Here is a 27,210-nt window from a genome sequence, read left to right on the forward strand (position 1 = left end):
AGAAAGCAAATCTCCTGCTGCGAACTTGCACTGAAAATAGTAATACTTTGCACTTTCGTACTGCCATCCATCAAAGCATCAATGCTTTGCAGACATTAACAAACTAAGCCTCAAAATACCCCCTTTGAGTTGTTGTTTTTGTTTAAATCACCATTTGACTGATAGAGAATCTGACACACAAAGACTAAGGCACACATTTTCAAAATTAGCCTCAGATTTTGGATGCCCAAATTGAAACACAAGGGGCCAGATTCACCATTGTGCCCTCCTTACTCTGGGTATGGGTGAGAGATCCACTTTGCAACTCCCAAATTCTGACCCTGCTCCAAATTGCTCCAGCTTGCAACAGCTCTTGATGAGCCATTATATGGCACAGAAGAGGTCACAAAATAGCTCTACTCAACTAAACACAGGATGATCACTGTGAGCAAAGATGGCAGAAGCAGGTCTATGGAAAACAAATGGAAAAAAAATTCATTAATATGAGAAGTCTGAAAGGCTTTATCTAGGGTTCTGGTTATTGTTCCTATAAGCAATATTTATTTGTCAGATGTATTCAAAATAGCTTTAGTGTCTACTGGCTTAGATGTTTTCCTACAGATTATCAGCTGACGCAAGCATCAAGTATTTCACATCAGGAAACATTGCATCCTCGAGGCTGAAAAGTTAAGATCTATTTATTTTTTACATGACTGAATAGAGACTGAACATCCAGCCAGATTATTTTAGGGACTGAGCCAGAGACCGAGCCAGGTGGTGCTTGATCTGCAAGGACGCTTCGTCCATTTGAGATTTGTCTTCATGATGATTTCCTATATAAATGCCATACACAATCTTGATAAGATGGCTCACGTGAAAAATGAGAGAGAGCTTAATATTTTTAACAGAGACTTTACTTTTATTGTCCAGAAACCCTTCAGGTGGTTTAAAAAAAAACTTGGTAATCAAATTACTTACATAATGACTGTGTAATCTAGATGAATACTGTCAAAGTTATTAGGCCTAAAAACTGAACCGTTGTTAAAGTGATCCCAAAATTCTAACCCTCAGGATTCCAGACCTACAATGTAAATTGTTTGGGAAATTAATCATTGCTGCTGATTTTATACATCAGACTCTATATATCAAGATCCAAACTTTTCCTATGTTCTACATTTTTGTTTCTACTATATAAATAGAGGGCCCTGCTGTGGAAAAAAAATGCAGTTAGATATAAATCTGAACTTGCTTAGTTAAAGATATATGTCTGTCTCTTACAAAGAAATATAGTTAATAGAACTCATTACATTCTGAAGTGTAACTTATTTACACAGACTATATTCAAGTAGCTTCATGAGAAGGTACACACACACATGAGAAATGGAGAGATTGGTTCACCCATGCTACAATATGCGATATATCTGTTACTTTGCTTTGAACAGTAATTCGTAGCTGTGAATTTCTCCCCAGAAGCATCAATGACTGGTTTGCAAAGAAAATAAATACAGATATCGAATCCTGATGGTCAGAATTTCACCACAGGGCCACTATTCAATCAGTTTTTAGCCCTATATTTTTAGTTCAACATAAATCACACTAAAGTTACAAAGAGCCACTCAACATTTTCTGAATTTGATCTAGAGTTCAAAAAATACTCTGGGAGCAGAGCATTGAACATTCTTGAGCATAAAGCAAATGAGAATATCTGTCACCCAGTGTACAGTGGTCACCATTAAGAGTCAGTATTTGCCAACAATTGGCATAGTGCGGTATCTGAGACACATCAGTATTTTCATAGATCTAAAACAAAGTAACCATAGTTACTCAGATACTGTGGTTTGATTCCTGTTGCAATTTTCCATTTAATGGCAACCATTAAATTAATATTTCTCTTTAATGCATTTACTTTTACTAATTTGTACGCAGGCTGGGAGAAGAAAGATCAAGAAAGTGTTAGAAAAAGTACTCTGAATATAATGAAAATGTTGAATGACCCCATGACACTGGTACTTTACTTGAACAATAAAAACAACATGTTTTAACTGATAGCTTAATAAAATGCCTAATGAATATCTGCCCATCTCAAGTGCTACAATAAACATTATAATCCATTTAAATGTGAATTTACTTTTCAAGTAACGTCAAACTCCAGGTGACCACAGGTAGATGCAATTCCCACGTGGGGGATTCCAGTCAGAGTAATTGCTCTGTAGAATACATGCCCTGTGTACCATGGGTCTCAAGTACACATAAAAAACTGTATATTTCTCATGTGTAATATTTAGACAGAAAGATATTACAGAATTAGGGAAAATTTCCAGACAAGTAGTTTATTTCTTTTCTTTTTGAATGGCTAATTCACCATGCACACCAGTTCTACTGGCTTATTTTCCCTTGAGCAGTTCTGCATTAGAACTGACATAAGGAGCTATTTTCAGAAGACACTTTTTTCCAGGTTTTAAGTAGCATTGACTGAAAATTTGCAAAAGAATCTTTAAAAATGAATCTTAGGTTTTAAGAAATAAGGGAGTGAGGTCAGAATAGTCATTTAAAACACAATATCATGATGACATTATTTTAGCTTAAGAATGTCATATTTTAAGATAGGAAAATACTGAAACAATCATGCCAGCTAAGGAATAATTATAGCATAATTCATAAATGTACAATTTGTCAAAACAATATAGCAGTCATGGTAAGATGCAACCTAATAATCTTGTACAACCATTCCTTTTAATATTTATTTAATTTTTACGTTCAATCCTCATCCAAATTAAGCAGAATAGTTTTATGTATGAATGGCATTACAAAATAAACACTATCAACTCACAACAGGGGTTTATGACTGCTGCTGCACCACCATGGCATGCAAGTAACTATGTAGTCAACTGTAAACAGTAAAATGTCATCACCTTCCTAAAATAAAAAAGAAAATGAAAAATACAGCTATAGTAGTAAACATCAATTATCTTTTTATATCTTTCATATTTACCAAAACTCTATCATATACAAGAGGCATTTATACCTCTGTGGCTGTCTCCTACATTAGCACCTTGGCAACCGTGGAGGTGATAAACTTCACTTCCAAGCAAGATCTAACAAAACTATTGGTTTCACATAAACCATCATCAATGTTTAATGCATAAATGAGAAATAAGACCCATCTGCAACCTCCCCCCCCTTAACAGTCTCTTTTTCTTTTGCTGTATTTCAGAATTATAACTAACTGAAAATACAGTGAGGAGGGCCATATGAAGCTGTTTGTTGGAGCTTTTACCATGGTAAACAAGCTCCTGTAAGCTTATTAGACTAAGGCCTACTAGAGAGGATGCTTTTCTGTTAGCTTTTTTGTTGTTGTTGAGCATTGATTTGGTGAGGTCCCATATTGGAGGGATGATCTGAGAACCAAAATCACGCTGGCTTTTGGAAGTTTATTATTATATGTATTTTGTATGCAGGATATTTCTTGAAATAGGATGAAAGTGAAGATCAGATGAAATTCTGCAGCTGGGAAAGGAAGGTCAGAGGAATATCATAATTTATTATTAATTATTATTATGGATGGGTCAATGTGCTGTTTGAGGTGCAACCTTTTTGCTGGGAGGTGAGGACTATGATTTACAGTCACTTTAGAAAATTACAGCGTTGAAGCAAAAGCAGGTATACTGCTGCAAAGTAACAGCAAGTTAAACTCTCCTTAGGCTTGCAATCATGGAGAGAGCTTTTGGAAAAAAGGAAACTTGATTTCAGGACAGAATTTTCCATGCTCCATCAGCTCTGATAATTAGTTGGTATGGAAGATCAACATGTACTCTTTACAGTACATATCAGTCGGAATTCTAATAAACTTCTTATGAAGTCCACTCATCATCCTGTTGTAGCCCAGATTGCATGTCAGGGCCTTTAGGAAGGTAAAAAAACCATGATATGCTTTAATCAGGTTTTTATATGATATGATCATCAAAATACATATTTGCTTGGCTACACCTACATACTGCTTAATTTAAAATCTGCCTTCAGATTTGGCCAACGATAAAACAACCCCTAAATCCACATCAGCATCTTCAGTTCCTGCTTTCTGTAAGACTATTTTAACTCCGATTAAGAGAAGAAAACTGTACAATTCTCACCATTACATTAAGCTCTACAAAAATGTCTTTTAGTTTCCTGTGAATAGTTTAGTTTTCAATTATACAATTCCCTTCTACATTACAAAACAATGTGTAGTCTTTCCTAGATGTACTCAATATCCACCCCGCCCCAATATATACTCAGCATCGAGACAAGTATTTAGTTTATTTCTAAATAAACTCATCAAATAGACTCATATTTGCCATAAGGTTGTTCTGCTGTGGGGAATAGCAGGCTGCAAGTGTGAATATAACAGGAAACATTACTTATCATCATCATCTTCATCATCATAATCCATAGGTTTGCCTCCATAAAAACTGAGGCTGTAGTATAGCTTTCAATGGAAGCCATTTAAAAGGAAAACATTACAGAATGTACAAGTACATTTTCTGGACCTCAGACACAAGTTCCTTGACGTGTTGAAAGATGATGTTTTCGATTTCTGACTCCTGAACTCTTATCTTTACAGTCTGCAGGCTTCTGTTGGGAAATGTCTATCAATGCACTTGCAATTGCAAGACCTGTAAGAAAAATAAAAAAACAAAACAAAACACAATTTAGTGCCCAGTGGTGAGAAGACTTACGCAGCATTGTGTTGGTTCCTTTCATGTCCAGTTTTTTGTACCTTTCCAGTAAGTCATCGGCTATTTCAAAGTGAGATGGGAAGCTAACAAATATTTTCCTATGATCTAATATGTTTTTCTTGTAATTGGGAACAAAAGATGGGGGGAAAAGTAGTGTGGTGTGGTGCTAGGGTGCTAGGCTGGAAATGAGAAGGCCTCAGTTCCATCTTTTCTTTGCCTCTGACCTCCTATGTGACTTTGGGCAAGCCACTTCACCACTCTGTGCCTCTGTTTCCTTTGTTTGTCTTGTCTACGTAGACAGAAGTTCTTTGTGACAGGGACTGTCTTTTACTATGTGTTTCCATAGTGCCTTGCACAGTGCGACCCTGAGTTCAGATGAGATTTTAGGTGCTACTGTAATATAAATGACAACAACAAAAAGTAACTTGTCATTTTTTTTGTAAACAGTGTGAGCACGGTAGAAACCAAGTAAAGCCTTAGGGCCAAATTCTATTCTCAGTTATACTGTGTGAAACCTTGCAACACTCGTTTATCAAAGAAACATATTGGTAGCTGCTTGCATCCTGTCCATACTTCGTGTCTGCAACTTGCTAATACATGTACTAAAGTAAAAGCTACATGGATTGTGGAAAACCAAGTGCAAGAAAAAGTGATAGACAACTTGTAAGCATCTACAAACCTTTTACGTAGCAAGTAACTTTAATACTGAAGTTCATCTGTATAAAAACACTAACAAAATTAGCCTAATAGTTTAAAGAGAAACGGATGTGATAACGTAGTAGAATGAAGAAGCAAACTACAATATTTCACTGGAACTGTAATCAAAGGATGTTTTTAGTCCAAATAGCTTTAATCAAAGAAAGAGACCAGCTTTAAGAAAACCATTAAACACAGCCTCAGCAAAGCAGACAGACATTTTTAATACAAAACATGTACTTTCTTTATAAACTTGTCCCATTCACTTGGCCAGTGGTGTGAAATTGTTAATGGCTTTGGGGAATTAAAAATAAGGATGAGGATGAAAAATTATTTGATCTTGGTATATCAGAGGTCTTATCATAGAAGACATAAAATCAGAGAAATTATAGATGCGTTGTTAACAGATAGTAAAACATGATAGTAATAGTTTATGTAAAATATTAGCAGTAACAACTCACAAAAACACATTGTTTTATTTTTCAAACTCTGATAGAGTAATTGATTCTTGATTTCACAACATTCGGGGACCAATATAACCATAACTAATTTAAGTAGTGTGGACAAACACAGTAAAGGCTTCCCCTTAAAGCTCACTCAATGCTCCTTAGTTGCATACAGTGCCACTGCTAATCCACTCTAGGACCTTTTAAAATAGCTTCCAGTATTTGTAAGAAATAACATGTATTATTGCTTTTACATGGACTGAGTTTTATCTATCACAAAATCCAATTTTAAGTGTAATTCCTCACACATTATCTCACTGCATCACCTAGCTGATTATAAGTGACAAGATATAATTTTCAGTGTTTCTTTGTGACTCTAAAGTCTGCTTTACTTACATCAAATAAATTGCCAGAAAGAAACCAAGTGGTTCAGGTTGCCGATATACTGGAAATTCTGTGCTAATCCAAAACTGTAATAGTATCTTCCCTATCTCACAAAGATGTTGCAAGATTTAATTAGTTAACGTGCATACAACTCTGAAAATGCAAAGTGCTATATGCTGTAGAAGTGTTAAGTACTATTATCATTTTTATGTTTCAGGATATGCAAAGGCCAAGATTAAGTAATTTTTCACACACACACTCATTTCCTGGCATTAGTTAGCGATCCCTAAAATTTGACATTGATAAATGAAATTATAAGCTATCTTTGAGGCACCTTTAAAACATTATCAATAGCTGGTGTTACTAAAGCCAGGGATAAAATCTAAGTGACATTTTTGATGCTTCCCTATATGTGACTCTGTTTTTAACAGCTAGGCTTAGCTAGTATGTTAAATGGATTGTATATTAGGAGGAAAACACTTCTTCCAATTATTCTTATATGTTTTTTTTTTTTTAGTATGCTTGGTTGCATGCTGCTCACCCCACTCTGCATAACTAACATATAAGAAACACTGTTTCCTTCAAATCTAATGCTTCATACTGGGACATGTTGGCATGCTATTAGAGTTCCATTAAAATCAGGTCACTCCAGAAGATCATTTTTCAAAACGTCACACAAATCATCTGATGAAATTTACTTATTGTGTTCTCTAGGCCCAGCACAGTTCCTTGTTATCAAAGCAATACAATTAACTAGGGGAACAATTCATTATTTCAGACTGGCGGTCTAAAGGAATTTCATTTACCAAGTCAAGATGATGCACAGATGCTGCAGGCAAGCAGAATTTACATCAAAATACAACTGAAGATTTGATAAAAATGCTGGGGTTTAAATATTTATTGTTAACTTTACCTTTATTTTGTAGGCTTTTGTTCCTAAAATGCCAAAAATCTAATATATTTAAGATGATTAAAGCTGGAAATGTAAATCCTACGATGCTCAACATCTGTCACCTCCAGTTTCACGGCCAGTTTAGTTTACCTGTGTTCTTTAGATATTAGGCTTTGTCTAAACTAGAGACTTTACAGAGGCAAAGCTGGACTGAGGCAGCTGCACAGCTGTAAGATCTCTCATGTAGCTGCTCCATGCTGATGGGAGAGGATTCTTCCGTTGACATGCTTAAACCAACCCCAATGAACACCTATGTCGGTGGGAGAAGCTCTCCCGCCGATGTAGCGCTGTGCACACTACCACTTATTCTGACAAAACATATGTCACTCTGCGGGGTGTTTTTTTCACACCCCTGAGCGACATGAGTTTTGCTGACATAGCCTTAATATGTGCCAAACCACAACATTATCTCATTTCTTCTTATCTGTCGGTAGGGCGTCAGTAAAGAGCATCCATGCACAGGGAAGAACCTCTAATGGTCTGAGGTCTGGAAATTCAAGTCCAGTCACAGAACTAGTTCTATTTCTTAGTCCAATTTGTTTTAGCTGCATAGAACTACGTCAGGTTATTTTCATAATCCTTGCTGGAAAAAACAATCTGTAACTTGTTTTACAGATATGTATGGAAAGATAATTAAAAAGGGAGCTCGGCCAAATATGTCACTGTAAAGTACGTAGGTTTTTAAAGAAAAATGCATTCACAATGAGAAAAAAATATGAGAGAAAACAATATGAACTTGGTTATCTTTTTTTAGAAATATAATCTTTCCTAATGGAAGTTAAATGGTAATAGTTGATTGTCAAGCAGTAGCTGCCTAATCATAAAATTACTGGTGTGTGGGTATGCTGTTGTTGTTTTAACAATTATGTAAAACAATTAATAAGTACAGGAATAAAATACAGCACATCAAACGAGATTGCCTTGCAAAGTGCATTCCCAATTTGTATACAAACACAGCACTTTAATTTTGCTTTTCAACAAAAGCCTCTGAAAAGTCATTCATTCTGAGATACTCTCCTCCCAGTCTCTGTAAAAGCAGGCAGTACTATATATTTTAATTTTCCAGCAAAACAGCTTCATTAGGCGTGAAAGGTTAATTGCAGGTTTAAGTGCAGTTCAGGGAACAGTGCATGGGTCTGTAGTGAATAGAACAGTCTGCTACAGGAAGACTGAGCACTATAAACTGTTTGCCCTGCTCAAATGTTTTACTACCTCATTTACTAACTGTCTTTTTTTACTGCTTGTATTTGTAGTTCTCCTAAGCCTTTAATAGCTATAGTTTTACTTCACTGTAATCAGATTTAAATGGAAATACCATGCTGGGATGTTTAAATGTTTTGCCGGAGTGTATAGAGCTACATACGAACTGATGTAAGACTACACTATCTCTTAGAGTAAGAAACTGTTTGCAGTGTTGTTGTAGCCTTATTGATCTTAGGATAGGAGAGAGACAAGGTTAGTGAGTTAGTATCTTTTATTAAAAAGAAAAGGAGTACTTGTGGCACCTTAGAGACTAACCAATTTATCTGAGCATAAGCTTTCGTGAGCTCACGAAAGCTTATGCTCAAATAAATTGATTAGTCTCTAAGGTGCCACAAGTACTCCTTTTCTTTTTGCGAATACAGACTAACACGGCTGTTACTCTGAAACCTATCTTTTATTAGCTCAACTTCTACAGGTGAAGTTTTTGAGCTACACAGAGCTCTTCTTCAGGTCTGGGAAAGGTAATTAGAGTTTCAAGGTGGAACAGTTTGTTAAGCATAAGCCGTTAACACATATTGCAAGAGACAATTCAAGATGAAGTGAGCAACTAACACCTCTGCAGTCTTAGTACAAAGGAGGGTTAATGAGTTACAGATTTTGTGTCTCATTAGAACAGCTAGTGTTGCTATTGAGTCCATAATTTTAGTGTCCAGCAGACCTATGAATTTAAGCTCCCAACCTTGTCTTTTGAAGATGTTGGCCAGATTTCCTGTGAGGACACGGACTGAGAGGTCAGATATGGACTGATCATCTTGTGAGAAGTATTTGCTCCTAGGTGATAGGATGTCTTTGTCTTCAATTTTTCTGTGTGAGTTTATTCAAAAGCATAGCAATTGTTCGGTGTCATCCACATAGTTGTTGTTGGGGCATTTGATACACTGGATGAGGTATACCATGTGTTGTGATAGGCATGTGTAGGACCCGTGGGTCTTGAAAGGTGTGTTGTGGGGGGTGTTGATCATCATAACAGTGGAAATATGTCTTCAGATTTTGCATCTGTTGTTATGACAGGGTCTGGTGCTGCTTTGAGTTGGTCAGTCCCAGTCTGCTGGAAGCTTGCTTCTGACGATGAGCTTGGCGAGGTTGTTGTTTGATGGCCAGAAGAAGGGATTCATGAAAGATTTCTTTCAGGATGTGGTCCCCATCAAATATGGGTTGTAACTGTTCGCTGATATCCTATATAGGTACCAGTGTGGTGTAGTAGGTGACTACTAGGGGTGTGCAATTGGCGGATTTTTTTCCCTCCCATATTGAAGCAGGTTCTCTTGGGGTGGCCTGTTCCATGATGGGACCTACTTCTCTGGTCAAGTGGTGGTGTTTGGTGAAGACGTTTTTTATTGTGTTATTCTGTGGTATCACAGTACATGGCTGTAGATAACAAACTTCTTGATGTGTCTGGGGTAATGAGTGGATCTGTGAAGATAAGTGTGGTGGTTCATGGATTTCCTGAATATAACTGTCTGTGGGATTCCATTACTGAAGTTGATTGTGGTTGCCAGGAAGTTGATGCTGATGTAAGAGTGTTCTAGAAACAGTTGGGTGGATGGGTGGTGGTTATAGAATTCGTGATGGAAATCTATAAGGGAGTTTAGGTCATCGGTCCAAAGAATAGGAGTACTTGTGGCACCTTAGAGACTAACCAATTTATTTGAGCATGAGCTTTCGTGAGCTACAGCTCACTTCATCGGATGCATACTGTGGAAATTGCAGAAGACATTATTATATACACAGACACCATGAAACAATACCTCCTCCCACCCCACTCTCCTGCTGGTAATAGCTTATCTAAAGTGATCATCAAGATGGGCCATTTCCAGCACAAATCCAGGTTTTCTCACGCTCCGCCCCCCCACAGACAAACTCACTCTCTTGCTGGTAATAGCCCATCCAAAGTGACCACTCTCTTCACAATGTGTATGATAATCAAGGTGGGCCATTTCCTGCAGAAATCCAGGTTCTCTCACCCCCTCACCCCCCTCCAAAAACCACACACACAAACTCACTCTCCTGCTGGTAATAGCCTATCCAAAGTGACCACTCTCCTTACAACCTGCATGAAAATCAAGGTGGGCCATTTCCAGCACAAATACAGGTTTTCTCACCCCCCGCCCCCAACACACACACAAACTCACTCTCCTGCTGGCAATAGCTCATCCAAACTGACCACTCTCCCCACAATGTGCATGACAATCAAGGTGGGCCACTTCCAGCATAAATCTAAGTTTAACCAGAAGGCCGGGGGGGAGGGGGGAGGAAAAAACAAGGGGAAATAGGCTACCTTGCATAATGACTTAGCCACTCCCAGTCTCTATTTAAGCCTAAATTAATAGTATCCAATTTGCAAATGAATTCCAATTCAGCAGTTTCTCGCTGGACTCTGGATTTGAAGTTTTTTTGTTGTAAGATAGCGACCTTCATGTCTCTGATTGCGTGACCAGAGAGATTGAAGTGTTCTCCGACTGGCTTATGAATGTTATAATTCTTGACATCTGATTTGTGTCCATTTATTCTTTTACGTAGAGACTGTCCAGTTTGACCAATGTACATGGCAGAGGGGCATTGCTGGCACATGATGGCATATATCACATTGGTGGATGTGCAGGTGAATGAGCCTCTGATAGTGTGGCTGAAGTTATTACCAGCAGGAGAGTGGGGTGGGAAGAGGTAGTGTTTCATGGTGTCTGTGTATATAATAATGTCTTCTGCAATTTCCACAGTATGCATCCGATGAAGTGAGCTGTAGCTCACGAAAGCTCATGCTCAAATAAATTGGTTAGTCTCTAAGGTGCCACAAGTACTCCTTTTCTTTTTGCGAATACAGACTAACACGGCTATTACTCTGAAACCGGTCCAAAGAATGAAAATATCATTGATGTATCTCAGGTATATCACTGGTTTCGTAGTGCATTTTTCCAGAAATTAACATGTTAAAACTTGGTCTTATTTGCTGGCAAATTTAAACTTTTTCCTCTATAATTCATTTTAATGAAAATATTATTGAGTTCATAAATATGCTTTTGTTAAAATTGAGGGTGTTAAAGATGATCTGCTATGCATGACTATCCAGGTAACTGAAAAACATTCTTCCATTTAAATATATATTATCGGGAGATAAAATTCTAGATAAATGTCTTCATTAGATTAAATTGTAGACATTTTCATTGTTATGCAGAACCAGACCATCTATAATGTTGAGGACACTACAATAACTAGAGCTCAAAAAGATCAATTAGGTTTGTTTGCTATCCTAACAAAAGAAAAAAGAAACTGGTTAAGGTCACATGAAGCAATAAAAACAAAACGACAGCATTGTGACTGAGGTTGAGAGATTTACAAGAGAAAAGACTAGGTCAATAGTATGCTATTAAACCAACAGTTTCAACCTTCAGCACTTTGCACTGTTACTTCAGTTTCATTTGTTGACTTTTTAAAAAGATACTGTACAAGCTAAGGTTTCAGAGTAGCAGCCGTGTTAGTCTGTATTCGCAAAAAGAAAAAGAGTAGACTAACGTGCCACAAGTACTCCTTTTCTTTGTACAAGCTAAGTGTAGCAATAGACAAAGTGTCACTGCATTAGTACAATGGACTCATTTGCATCACAGAGCCCAATGCCCACTAAAGCTCATGCAAATGGATCTAAACAGTTTTAAAACATACTGAGTAAATGATGGGAATTACTACCTGTAATTCCATATTGGGAATTTTAACTGGGTTCTGCCCTTTTTTTTTTTTTTTTTTATTATTTCAGGACTATAAAGCACTTTTTATATATGGAGATATCTTGGTTCATCAAATCCAAACCATTTAGTGCTTTTTTCAGTTATATCTTAGTTTGATATAATGGTTCACATTCCTTGTTAACCTGTGTGAATGTATACTGAATCAGCATACATTCATTATTTAGAGTTAGGAAACATATACTGAATCAAAACTATATTGCTTGGGAGTTTAACTTTCAAAACAGATGATGATACAGGTGTTTCTGGGCATTCACTGGAACTATTCTCTCATCCTTTCTCTGAGACATTGCATCAAGAATATTTCTACCTAGTTCTGATGCTCAGGTGGAATTTTAAAGATCCAGTGACACTTCTAAAGGCAATAGCTCCTACTTCGTCATTAACACTCTTTTCTCAATTAGAGGGCAAAGGATTGTCTTGAAATTAATTTACACAACTGAGGGCCACAAAGGCCAGGGTGTTCCTACCACAGACTTCCTGTGTGACCTTCAGCAAGTCACTTAACTACCCTATGCCTCTGTGAAACAGGGATAACACTTTTCTCTTATGGATCACAAAGGTGTTGTGAGTCTACATTAAAAAATAAATTCTAAAGCCCTTTGAGAGCTCAGTCATAAGATGTTACAAAAATGCATTATTTTTATTATGTTTTAATGACATTAATGTGAAAATCACATACAACTGCCAAACCAGGTAATATTCAACTATTGAGGGTGGGTGTCAGTGTGAAAGCTAACTTGGGTGAGATACATGCGCATACCTGAGATGATTTGCATAGATTAAAATAACTCCACAATAAGCCCAACATCCTCCAAACCCCAATTTACTTTTAAATATCTTCTGCTTTCTGATATCTTCATGGGCTGCCTGCTGGGTCCCTGTTACCTAGGCAGCAGTGACCATGAGATGGTTGAGTTCAGGATCCTCACAAAAGGAAGAAAGGAGAGTAGCAAAATACGGATCCTGGATTTCAGAAAAGCAGACTTAGACTCCCTTAGGGAACTAATGGGCAGGATCCCCTGGGAAGCTAATATGAGGGGGCAAGGAGTCCAGGAGAGCTGACTATTTTAAAGAAGCCTTATTGAGGGCGCAGGAACAAACCATCCTGAAGTGCAGAAAGAATAGCAAATATGGCAGGCAACCAGCTTGGCTTAACAGTGAAATCTTCGGTGAACTTAAACTCAAAAAGGAAGCTTACAAGAAGTGGAAATTTGGACATATGACTAGAGAGGAATAGAAAAATATTGCTAGAGCATGCTAGGGTGTAATCAGGAAGGCCAAGGCACAACTGGAGTTGCAGCTCACAAGGGATGTGAAGGGTAACAAGAAAGGTTTCTACAGGTATGTTAGCAACAAGAAGGTGGTCAGGGAAAGTGTGGGACCCTTACTGAATGGGGGAGGCAACATAGTGACAGATGATGTGGAAAAAGCTGAAGTACTCACTGGTCTTTTTACCTCAGTCTTCACAGACAAGGTCAGCTCCCAGAGTGCTGCACTGGGAAACACAGTATGGGGAGGACGTGAGCAGCCCTCAGTGGTGAAAGAACAGGTTAAGGACTATTTAGAAAAGCTGGACGTGCACAAGTCCATGGATCTAGATCTAATGCATCCAATGGTGCTGAGGGAGTTGGCTGATGTGATTGCAGAGCCATTGGCCATTATCTTTGAAAATTTGTGGTGATCGGGGGAGGTCCCGGACAATTGGAAAAAGGCAAATATAGTGCCCATATTTTAAAAAGGGAAGAAAGAGAACCTGGGGAACTACAGACCGGTCAGCCTCACTTCAGTCCCCGGCACAATCATGGAGCAGGTCTTCAAGGAATCCATTTTGAAGCACTTGGAGGAGAGGAAGGTGATCAGGAACAGTCAACATGGATTCACCAAGGGCATGTCATGCCTGACCAACCTGATAGCCTTCTATGATGAGATAACTGGCTCTGTGGACACGGGGAAAGCGGTGGATGTGATATATCTTGACTTTAGCAAAGCTTTTGATATGGTCTCCCCACAATATTCTTGGCAGCAAGTTACAAAAGTATGGATTGGATGAATGGACTATAAAGTGGATAGAAAGCTGGCTAGATTGTCAGGCTCAACGGGTAGCGATCAACGGCTCAATGTCTAGTTGGCAGCCGGTATCAAGCGGAGTGCCCCAGGGGTCGGTCCTGGGGCCAGTTTTGTTCAACATCTTAATCAATGATCTGGATGATGGGATTAATTGCACCCTCAGCAAGTTCGCAGATGACACTAAGCTGAGGGGAGAGGTAGATACGCTGGAGGATTGGTCCAGAGTGACTGAGACAAATTGGAGGATTGGGCCAAAAGAAATCTGATGAGGTTCAACAAGGACAGGTGCAGACTCCTGCACTTAGGAAGGAAGAATCCCATGCACTGCTACAGGCTGGGGACCGAGTGGTTAGGCAGAAGTTATGCAGAAAAGGACCTGGGGATTACAGTGGATGAAAAGCTGGATATAAGTCAGCAGTGTGCGCTCCTTGCCAAGAAGTTCAACGGCATATTGGGCTGTATTAGTAGGAGCATTGCCAGCAGATCGAGAGAAGTGACTATTCGGAACTGGTGAATTCGGTGCATCTTAAGTACTGTGTCCAGTTTTGGTCCCCCCACTACAGAAGGGATGTGGACAAATTGGAGAGAGTCCAGCGGAGGACAATGAAAATTATTAGGGGGCTGGGGCACATGACTTACGAGGAGAGGCTGAGGGAACTGGGCTTATTTAGTCTGTAGAAGAGAAGAGTGAGAGGGTATTTGATATCAGCCTTCAGCTACCTGAAGGTGGGTTCCAGAGAGGATGGAGTTAGGCTGTTCTCAGTGGTGGCAGATGACAGAACAAGAAGCAGTGGTCTCAAGTTGCAGTGGGGGAGGTCTAGGTTGGATATTAGGAAACACTATTTCACTAGGAGGGTGGTGAAACACTGGAATGGGTTACCTAGGGAGGTGGTGGAATCTCCATCCTTAGAGGTTTTTAGTTGGTGTTGGTCCTGCTTTGAGCAGGGAACAGCAAGAAGACCTAATGCCTGGCTAACCCTTAACACCCTTCTCCAGAAGAACAGAGACATCAAAAGAATTTCTGAGAACTCCTCTTCTTGCTTTGTGTGTGTATGTTGTGGGCTGGTATTACCTGTAGAATTAGAACAGCTTGCAAATAACAACTGGGAAATCACTTTGGGCCAGTGACCCCCTAATTTCCCATTTCTTGAGGGATGATGGTAACTCCTTCTCAGCAAAATATGGGAAGACAATAAAGACAGTGGGGAATATGTCTTTTTGTTATATACATAATTTACATTGAAATAAATAAAAATATGGGACAGTGCCCATACAAATAAATAATAATTAATAATACAAGAATGGAGGTCAGTGGTGATATGCTAGTAGATAGGACAGCTGAGGTTCCTTTGTGTCTGACTTCAGAGAGATACTTCCAAATCCTTGTTACTTTGGTAGCCACCATTTGTAGTAGGCTAAACACCACCTTACTCTTACAGTAGTCTTATTTTTCAGGGGAATGAGCTGCCTCTTGTCAATCTGCGGGGATTGAGGACAGTTACAGTTCAGGGTCCTCTAAGAAATTTGCTGATTCTGTCAATTTGCAAGATACAAAAGCCAACAGTTCTGGGATAAGGCAAATAAAATAGCAAGCCTTAAAATATTTGGCGATGCACTATACAAATATCCTTGTGCTCTGAGGGGCCTGCTGCAATTTCTGCATACAGTCAGATGCTGCTTCCCTCCAGCCAGCCAATATGAGATATTTCTAGTCCACTCCAGCTCCTTCAGGAACAGGGGTCTAGATGTACAATTAGTTATAAAACAGAGTGAATATGATAGGACTATAGAACATAACAAGCGTATAACATCAGTATATCTAGGGGATCTTCAAAGGGGCCTCAAGGAGTTAGGCACCTAATTCCTATTAAATTCAATGGGAACGGGGTGCCTAATTCACTTAAATACTTTTGAAAATCTCTCCCATCATGAACTTTTATGGCTGCACCTTTTCCTCCTCATACTACACTCCCCATACCCTACTATGCATCTGTAAGTTAAATTTTAAGCTCTTCGAGGTAGAGATGTAAAAAGAAAAGGAGTACTTGTGGCACCTTAGAGACTAACCAATTTATTTGAGCATAAGCTTTCGTGAGCTACAGCTCACTTCGTCAGATGCATCCGACAAAGTGAGTTGTAGCTCACGAAAGCTTATGCTCAAATAAATTGGTTAGTCTCTAAGGTGCCACAAGTACTCCTTTTCTTTTTGCGAATACAGACTAACACGGCTGTTACTCTGAAACCTGTCATTATGCTAGGTAGAGATGTGTCTTTGTTACACATTGGTAAGGCACCCGGCATACCTATGTTACTGTATAAATAATAATAATATTTGAGCACAGTTGGACCTACAATACTTGAAGACTAAATCAGCATTGGCAGCATTTTTCAGGTGTTTTCTTGTCTTTTCGTCCAAAATTTACTTCCCAGGTCAGGGACTGGTAAAGCTAGAACACAGGAGGGAATTTCAAGCATAACAGCTGTATCTGAATGCATGAAGTATGATGTTATGAGCCAAATCTGATCTTAAAAAATGCCAGATATCACTTATCTGACTAAATCTGGAAGAGGGAAAGACAACTTCAGGCTCTGATAGGAAAATGATTTTGTCTTGCTATGATGTTCAAGTACATTGTTCAATTCTTTGCAATTTATTCTGGTGGCCTACTTAGGAAACTTGACATCATTTGTGTAGTCGTATTTATTACATTATTGATTCTTCAACTTCAAAAGAGAAGTTGTGGTCTGCTGGAGAGGATATACCTCACAGTGTGAAAGTGACCAACTCAAAACCCTGCAATACCTAGCCTCAGACATTAGGACTGGATTAGGATTAGTATGCCTAGAGGTAGACATTTATACATATAATAATGGCTCCTGTAGCTACAATAGTTATCAATACCCAAACTTCAAGTATTAAACAGATCACCATGTGTGGTCAGGAAAAACATTCTTTTCACACAATATCAATAATGAGGAGCATTCTAAGCAGTCTGTTGTCTTTATCTGAAGTATCTTACATTGGCCTCCATTACAGACAGGATACTACGCTTGTTAGACTATTAGTCTATTCCATTATGGCATTATTTTTGTACCTAGGCACAAAATGATGATAAAAAACGAGGATAGGCTTAACTCTTAATTTCATTGCTTTTGTCAATAAATAGATATTTTACATGACATGATAATAGATTGTATGAACATTTTTATATTTTACATTTAATTTTTCAATGTCAGTGATGAGTTTTGCATCTAATCAACCGTTACATTTTCTGTCATGCATCTACCTCTTGATTATGAGCTGGAGTTTTAAACAGGAGTCTCAAAAACAAATTGCTTATATTTCTTGGGAAAAAGCATATGTTATAATACACAAGAAAGGTGTACAGTGAACTACAGTAAAAACTATCAAACACAATAAAGCAAATCACCTGTAATTTATCTATATTTTTCATTTTTAGCAAAATAAATTGTTTTTAAGAGTAGAAAATTAAGAACTTCTCAAATGAGGAATCTGTCCAGAAGCTTTAAATACCTCAAACTAGTTAAATGGACATGTGGCCTACAACTGTATACTTGTTAAAAATGCATGTAATTACATAGATTTCATTGCACAGCAATGTTCCAAGCATGTTGTTTCCATCTAAATTATTAAAATTCCAGTTTGACTATGTCTCTACTCAGTAACATTGAATCAGTTACCCTTGTGTTATAAAAACATCTGTATTCTCCTGATGTGCAGCACTTCAACTTGTTTTCAAGAAAAATACTATAATTTGCTACTCTACAAGAATTTGGTGAGATGCATTAACTGTGCAGGAATTTAATTTGGTCCTGTGAACCGCTTTTGGCAGAAGAGGAAACTCTTATTTGGACTGATGACAAAGTACTATTTTCACCAATTTTGAGTTAAACCAATGTAAATATAGACAAGTTAAAGTGTAAACACAAATTAAATTCTAAATGCTTCTGCTTAGAAGTCCAAATAATACCAAAGGGGAAATTTATGAACCTCTCTCTTGGTCGAGGCACATTTTGGTTTAACCTTCCACAAAACACTGAGTATCTCCTCAATATACTTTTAGTTTCTCGTATAGATTTCCAAAGCAGAGGCAATGGGAAAAACACATTTTGCTGGGATCCTGCATATGAAAGAGAGAAAACCGAAGATATAAAAAATCATAAATGTTCATGAATCATGGAACTTCAGACACAAAATTTAGAGGTCCGTTTTTATCCAGATCAGTTCATCTGTGTTGGTGATTTTAACTGTCATTAGAAAAACTAAAGCCTTGCTAAAAATGGTTAACAGGATGAACACCAGTTAGACACAGATTTGTCTTGTAGCAACTGGATATGCCAGAGACAGCCCTGTATTACAATGCTGAACTATAATTTCTTTTGACTTTTACTAATGATGCTATTCCACAAATCTGATCTTTGATGCTGTTTTTATTTTTATTTTTTTCCCCAATCCAGCTATTTCCACAGTCTCTCATTCTCACTACAAATGAATGCTGTGTGTATACAGAGCTGCACTCAGATTTGACTATAAATGAGTATTTAACCAAATCCTGATATCAGAATTTTCTGAATAACTCTTCAGAGATCCACGGGAAAATGAATTGTTCAGACGTGACACTGTTCTACGCGAGTAATAACTAGTATTGCAACTTTGTCGTTTCTTATCCCTCTTCTTTGTGGCCAGATCTGATATGTTTGCTGGCATCGGTTTGGAGGAGGAGGGGAGAAATCCCGCTGCCTTTTGGTCCTTCCTACTGACCCTCTCACTTTCTTCTTTGCTCTTTATGTCAGACGCTCTCACTGTGATTCCTCTGCCCCAATATCAGATCCCTCTTCTGCTCAGGATGGAACAATAGAACCCTAGAAAACTACAGGCTTAAGGTTTCCCTATAGGGGCCAATCCTACTCCCACTCAAAACAATAACCATATTACTCCCAGGAAGCAGGATCAGGACAGTAATATCTCAGAACTTTGCTTGTTGCTGTCCTCACTCTTGCAAATCTGTACATTACAAGTGTTATTTTGCTATCTACAAACTTTGTTTAAAAAGGCAGTGATGAATACCTTTGTGCAAAGAAATTACCATAGAGGTGTGTTGAGATTCTGGTACACTGGTTTAATCATCAGTAGATATTCTATCTGCAGTACTTTTTCCGTAATGTATGTTCTCTAACTCATATGTTCTGTTTTGTGAAGTTGACTAACTACTGGAAATGTTTTTTAAGTCCGACATCCTGCTGCAATATATCATTGCTTTATCCACTATTTGGCTTTGGCCAAATAACATTTCCAGTTATTCAGTATTCAGCCAAATTCTACAGTTAAACATTAAGCACATCCCTAGCTATGTACCCTGCAGCCACTGTAACAAACAAATGATCTAAGAAATGTGATACAGAATTAAGTCATAGAGACAGACAGTGCCTAGAATTTTGAAAGATATGTTGAAAGCAGATTACTGAGATGACACCTTTAGGGTTCCAAACATTTGTAATGCATGGCTAGAGAGATTTTCTGCCTCCGGTAATGCCTGACACTCAGGAAAAAGAGAGCCAATGCCCTACTCTCGACCCTGGGCAAGTCCATTAGCAAAGATGGCACAACCTCATACAGTACATTGATTTTACCAATTCTAGCAGAAAAGCCTATGAATATGGTTAAAGGCTTGAACCACAAGAACATATTCTACCAGAGGAGCTAATATATAAGAGAAAAATGTTACAAAACAAACATTTTATACAAAAGGCCCCTTCAGAGCATGTGCACGCAGAGTAATTATGTGAGGTACTCTGTTTTTGAGAAATAGTATATGGGCCTGTTCATCTAGTTGTTTTCCTGAATCTCTTGTACTGTACAGAATACATTGTATTAGAATTTTGACACGCAAGAAGGCATTGTTGAACCACGTCTGATCCAAGTTCAGATTAATGAGTCAGAGCATGGTCAGCAAACATGCAGCATGGGGCCCAACACTCACATCACCGTAGACTAGTGTTCCGCAAACTTCGCAGTGTGCCCCCCTTGTGAACGGCAGAGGGATGTCTGGGGGAGGGGCGCAGTGGGACCCAGGACCAGCCCCCACGTGGGTGTGTAGAGGGAGCACTACCCAGCCTGACTCTGCCCCTAGCTGTGGCCCCAGCTCCACTCCCAGTCCCTGGCTTGGCCGTGATTCCACTCCTGGCCCAGGGGGTAGGGTGGGGTGGGGTGGTTGGGGGCGTGGACATATTCAATTATTGGTAAGAGGGGGCGTGAAAGGAAAAGTTTGGACACCACTGCCTTAGACTTTTATAAACATAAAAAGTTTTTTAAAAAAAACCCATAAAACTCACAGGCCTAAAGAAAAGTGGAATCTCACCCACATTGTGCTGGCTTGTGTATTTCCAATTATTGAAACCTCACACCACAGCGACCCTTTTCCTTGGCAGATTGTTCTATGATGCTGTCCAGCTCCAACCTCACTGTCACATCTTTCGCAATTGCAAGGAGAGCAAGCTCACTCAGCCATGTCTGTGACAGTGTTGAAGGCACGTAGTTTTTAATATGTCAGTGTGCTCATTGCATGGTCAGCACTAGCCATTACAATTGGTGTGGTGAGGGAGTCGAAACAACATTTCCATTTCTGGTAAAACATCAAGAGAACTTGACACTATGAAATTCAAAAAAGAAAAGGAGTACTTGTGGCACCTTAAAGACTAACCAATTTATTTGAGCATAAGCTTTCGTGAGCTACAGCTCACTGCATCCGATGAAGTGAGCTGTAGCTCACGAAAGCTTATGCTCAAATAAATTGGTTAGTCTCTAAGGTGCCACAAGTACTCCTTTTCTTTTTGCGAATACAGACTAACACGGCTGTTACTCTGAAACCTATGAAATTCAAGTAGCTCTGGACTCCATGTGACAAACTGAACACCTCTGTGTCCTTTGTAAAATAATACATCTTGAAAGAGAATCTCCTGAACCAAGTCTAAAGAAAAATATGAGTTTTTTCCCATGAGATTACGAATTTCCTCCTTTGACTCTTCTGAAGTTAGATTCTGAAGTCCCTTGGGATGTAGGAAGCCAAACAGAGTAGCTCCCTCTTGAAATCCCTCACATAAAACTGGTTTCAGACTAGCAGCTGTGTTAGGCTGTATCCGCAAAAAGAACAGGAGTACTTGTGGCACCTTAGAGACTAACAAATTTATTAGAGCATAAGCTTTCGTGAGCTACAGCTCACTTCATCGGATGCACAGAATGGAACATATAGTAAGACATATATATATATACACACACATACAGATAAGTTGGAAGTTACCATACAAACTGTGAGAGGCTAATTAGTTAAGATGAGCTATTATCAGCAGGAGAAAAAAAAAACTTTTGTAGTGATAATCAAGATGGCCCATTTAGACAGTTGACAAGAAGGTGTGAGGATACTTAACTTAAGGAAATAGATTCAATATGGGTAATGACCCAGCCACTCCCAGTCTCTATTCAAACCCAAGTTAATGGTATCTAGTTTGCATATTAATTCAAGCTCAGCAGTTTCTCCTTGGAGTCTGTTTTTGAAGCTTTTCTGTTGCAAAATTGCCACTCTTACATCTTTTACTGAGTGGCCACAGAGGTTGAAGTGTTCTCCTACCGGTTTTTGAATGTTTTGATTCCTGATGTCAGATTTGTGTCCATTTATTCTTTTGCGTAGAGACTGTCCGGTTTGGCCAATGCACATGGCAGAGGGTCATTGCTGGCACATGATGGCATATATCACATTGGTAGATGTGCAGGTGAACAAGCCCCTGATGGCGTGGCTAATGTGACTGGTCTGTCTCCCAAGATCTGGGAATCCTGCACGCCCCATCATCTCAGGCATTGGCACCCTGACAGCAGGATTGTCTGGCTATGTGGACTCTCTCCTCAGTCCCTACGCCACCAGCACTCCCAGCTATCTTTGAGACACCACTGACTTCCTGAGGAAACTACTATCCATCGGTGATCTTCCAGAAAACACCATCCTGGCCACTGTGGATATAGAAGCCCTCTACACCAACATTCCACACAAAGATGGACTACAAGCCGTCAGGAACAGTATCCCCGATAATGTCACGGCAAACCTGGTGGCTGAACTCTGTGACTTTGTCCTCACCCATAACTATTTCACATTTGGGGACAATGTATACCTTCAAATCAGTGGCACTGCTATGGGTACCCACATGGCCCCACAGTATGCCAACATTTTTATGGCTGACTTAGAACAACACTTCCTTAGCTCTCGTCTCCTAACACCCCTACTCTACTTGCGCTAAAGTGATGACATCTTCATCATCTAGACCCATGGAAAAGAAGCCCTTGAGGAATTCCACCATGATTTCAACAATTTCCATCCCACCATCAACCTCAGCCTAGACCAATCCACACAAGCAGTCCATTTACTGGACACTACTCTGCTAATAAGTGATGTTCACATAAACACCACCCTACACCGGAAACCTACTGACCGCTACACTTACCTACATGCCTCCAGGTTCCATCCAGGACACACCACACGATCCATTGTCTACAGCCAAGCTCTAAGATACAACCGCATTTGCTCCAACCCCTCAGACAAAGACAAACACCTACAAGATCTCTATCAAGCATTCTTAAAACTACAATACCGACCTGCTGAAGTGAAAAAACAGATTGACAGAGCCAGAAGAGTACCCAGAAGTCACCTACTACAGGACAGGCCCAACAAAGAAAAATACAGAACGCCACTAGCTGTCACCTTCAGCCCCCAACTAAAACCTCTCCAGCGCATCATCAAAGATTTACAACCTATCCTGAAAAATGATCCCTCACTCTCACAGATCTTGGGAGACAGGCCAGTCCTTGCTTACAGACAGCCCCCCACAACCTGAAGCAAAGACTCACCAGCAACCACACACCACAACCACTAACCCAGGAACCTATCCTTGCAACAAAGCCTGATGCCAACTCTGCCTACATATTTATTCAAGTGACACCATCATAGGACCTAATCACATTAGCGACGCCATCAGGGGCTTGATCACCTGCATATCTACCAATGTGATGTGTGCCAGCAATGCCCCTCAGTAAAAGATGTAAGAGTGGCAATTTTGCAACAGAAAAGCTTCAAAAACAGACTCCAAGGAGAAACTGCTGAGCTTGAATTAATATGCAAACTAGATACCATTAACTTGGGTTTGAATAGAGACTGGGAGTGGCTGGGTCATTACCCATATTGAATCTATTTCCTTAAGTTAAGTATCCTCACATCTTCTTGTCAACTGTCTAAATGGGCCATCTTGATTATCACTACAAAAGTTTTTTTTTTTTCTCCTGCTGATAATAGCTCATCTTAACTAATTAGCCTCTCACAGTTTGTATGGTAACTTCCAACTTATCTGTATGTGTGTGTGTGTGTGTATATATATACACACACACACACTTACTATATGTTCCATTCCATGCATCCGATGAAGTGAGCTCTAGCTCATGAAAACTTATGCTCTAATAAATGCGCTAATCTCTAAGGTGCCACAAGTACTCCTCTTCTTTTCATATAAAACTGAATCTTGAAAGTGACTTATCAGATGAGAACTTCAAACATATTTCAGCAGGATGACTGCTTTGACCTGCTCCATTGCTGACCTGCTCATCTCGGATCTTTAGTTTTGCTCCTTTCAAGTTAATCTACAGGGTTTGGGGGTTTTAGATCATTTATGGGATCTGTTGCTTTGTTGGTTTGTAGCTCATGTCACAGGGTCTTCAACTGTGTTGGTTTCAAGCAAAGTTTCTCTGGAAATATCATCAGCTACAGGTGCAACTTCAGTGGTACTGCACAAATCATTTTCCTGACTTAAACCATGAGAGGATGACAGACTCATGCTTGCTGAACTGCGATGCAGTTCTTGACTTTCTACTTCAGGCTGCAAGTTGATCAGGAACTTTACAAAATGATAGTTTCTGCTGCTTAGGATCTTTGGAAGCAGTTTGTAATAACAAAATCTTTTACTTTTCATTTTCTAAAACCAAACTTGTATTCATATTTATGGGTTTTGTTTTCGTATATCTTCCAATATGAGAATAACAAAGTTGAAAGTATAGATCTAAATAAAATGTATTTTTGTGCTACTTAATTTATCCATCAGTTGTGGGCGTAATCCTAAAATAATGTTGATTTTTCTCTGCAGAATCTAGTAGAGATAGGCAGAAATAGAGTGGGGCTGGCTGGGAAGAGTGCTGTGGTTCTGGGGAGAAGCCAGAGCACACAGATACATATCTCTCAGAGTCCCACAGCAAGAGGAGGATATGGAGGCTTTGGACACAAACTAACTACATTTCCTAACAGCATCCCTTTCAATGCTGGAGCATGCCCAGTGGCTGCAGGATGGGAGAAGGAAAGTTCTACCATCACAAGCCACTGTGTGCTGGACATGCTCAAATGCTATTGGATTTTGCAAGGCACTGCAGGACAGGTGGGGGTGGGTCCCCTAGGGCTCCTATAAAAATGGGGGCTGATGGCCAGGGGCTGTGTTGGACACATGCAACCCAAGCAACTGCATCAGCCCTGAGGCAGTGAGGGGGCCCCCTTGCCATGGTGACTGACTCAGTTACTTGTGAGTGTGGGGCTCCATAATCCAGTGGGGATGAGGTGAGATGGCAGTGGAATAGCTGGTGCAACTGTTCAATGGCCCATGAATTTGGAGGACCCCTGCAGCCTCAAGGTTGCTTAGCCACACAACATATGCCCGGTGTAGCCTGCTGGAAGCTCTAGGAAGAGCAAGGCACTGGTCCCCACTACCCACATCTGAATTTGCCTGGGGAGGGAGACTCCAAAATAGTCTCTCTGCCATGCATTATGATTAGTGGGACGGTCAATGGCGGAGACTACATTTTGGTTGGAGGCCCCTCCTCCCCTCCCATCGCCTGGGCAAATTCAGATGTGGGCAGCAGGAATCTGCGCGCTGCTCTTCCTAATAGCTCTGACTTATGCTCTGGTGGCAACAGCAGCAGCAGCGGTTTGTGGCTCTGGTCCCGCAACACTAATTCTGGCTTTGGCGGGAACAATGGTGATGGCTCTAGCAGCAGCAGCCCTGGTGCAGGGCCTGGGGAGCACAGCCTGGAGCTTGGAAGTGAGGAGGAACAAAAGTGGGGGGATGGGGGAAGTGAGCGTATTTGAATGTGGGAAATATGTGGGTGCCCACAATAAAAACCTGCCCCGGAGCCCATCTTTTTGTTCTTTGGCCACTGACAGATGGGAGAAGGAGAGGAGGAGTGTTGGACTAGGTGGGGCCCAGTCAGCGTGTGCTGACCTTGCTGACTTTTTAAATCTCCCACTGGAATCTATCTGCAATGTCATCAGCACCTCAGGCAAAAGTCTGTAAGATTCCATTTTCAGACACAGTGTATTCCTTATCCACCGCGTGGAGCTGATCTTGTTGCTACATGAAACATAGGTAAAACATCTAGTTACAGGGCAGTATTTCTGTTTGTGTCACATATAAGCAGAGCAAATGCCTTAAATTGCAGAAGTCATTTGGTAAAGTAAACTACAGCAGTGAATACTGTAGAATGGATGATATACTAACCCAAGACAGACTTCCTGGCTTAATGGGGGAAAAGTGAACTGTAATTCTCAGCAGGCATAGAATTATGACAGAGCCTTATTCCTCAGTCCGTACTCTCAGTGAAGGAGATTAGTAGCAGACATAGTTTACTCTATCAGTTCAATTTTAAGCCTAGAAATAATACTGATATGGTACAAAGGGAAGATTCTACATAGATGTGTTCAAATCATTCAGCAAACATTTTCAATTTAGAACAACATGAATTTCTGGTACACCTCTTATGCTGTTTGGAAAACTTGTGATACTTCTCAGACATACCAAAATCAGACACCCTCAGCCCCTTCTTGTTCAAGCTACAAAAGTGATTTCCATTTTCTGTGGATTCAGATCTGGCAAGAAGCTCAGTCTGATGGGATGGGCCACAGCCATATCCAACAAAGCTGAAAAACAAATCTGCCATGGTTCATGAAATCTCTCTCTCTCGCTTGGTCTTGGTCAAGACTCTTGCTGTTAGATGGATTCAAGGAAAAAGACATAAGTGAATGTCTTTTCCTTGGGAAAGGAGGAGAAGACATCCGTTACTACTGCACATGAAGGACCATCTTTGCATTGTCTAATGACAAAAAGCTGACCTATAGCCAGTTTAACTAACCCCTGGAGGATTTCCTCAGTGTGGCAAAGCATTTCCTTAGTGGCCCCTCTTGCCTACTGGGGAAGAAGCAGGGGGAGGGTGAAATGTGATCTCTGTTACTTTATGTCCTGGAATCTTCAGATGTCAGAATAGCTCTTTGACCCCATGGCAACAGGGAAAGTTGAAGCAGACTTTAGGCTGCTCTGTATTGAGCTGGGGGGTCTAGCCCAGCTCAGAGTGGCCCCAGGATCAGGATGGTGCACAGGTGGCTAAAAATTCTACTAGTATATATTTCATTTTTCACAAGGGAGAAAGCTGGGACTTTGGATTGTTTATTCTGAACTAATGCAGTATCACATATTACTCTTATTGTGCCATAAGTGTTCATGGTTCTTTACAGGTAAATATGTTTCTCTAAAAGGAAAATATTGTAACGGAGCCCCACTTTTTAGTCTATGCTGCCAAGATGTGGTTTGAAAGAACTCTGATAGACTTTTGTGTTTTTAAAATGTTATTATGTCATTAAGAAGAAACAAAGCCATTAGAATGCTATAACATGATGTCATAAACTGACAATATTGCAGAATAAAACTAAATTCACTAAGGTACATGTCTTACAGCATGCTTTCCTGATCTGTTACTTGTACATGATCATGTATGCGTCACCGGCATTATAAGTCGGTCGTGAACCTAAAACCACATCACTTGACTTAAGGGGAAGTAATGTTATATGTAGAACAGGAAAATTCCCCTGTGCCTATCA

At 39.7% G+C, this 27,210-nt stretch overlaps 1 protein-coding gene across 2 annotated transcripts in view; it reads right to left on the reverse strand.

The window, feature by feature from the left end:
* Positions 1-875: 875 nt before the first annotated feature.
* ATRNL1 (attractin like 1) overlaps positions 876-27,210 on the reverse strand; it is a 1,012,424-nt gene continuing 986,089 nt past the window's right edge. For both annotated transcript variants that reach the window (XM_037904761.2, XM_043551194.1), the window contains exon 30: positions 876-4,631. In XM_037904761.2, the coding sequence (XP_037760689.1) occupies positions 4,507-4,631 (125 nt within the window). In that variant the 3' untranslated portion in view covers positions 876-4,506. The remainder of the gene's footprint in view (positions 4,632-27,210) is intronic.

Source organism: Chelonia mydas, chromosome 7 (assembly GCF_015237465.2).
Source record: "Chelonia mydas isolate rCheMyd1 chromosome 7, rCheMyd1.pri.v2, whole genome shotgun sequence".
NCBI lineage: Eukaryota > Metazoa > Chordata > Testudines > Cheloniidae > Chelonia > Chelonia mydas.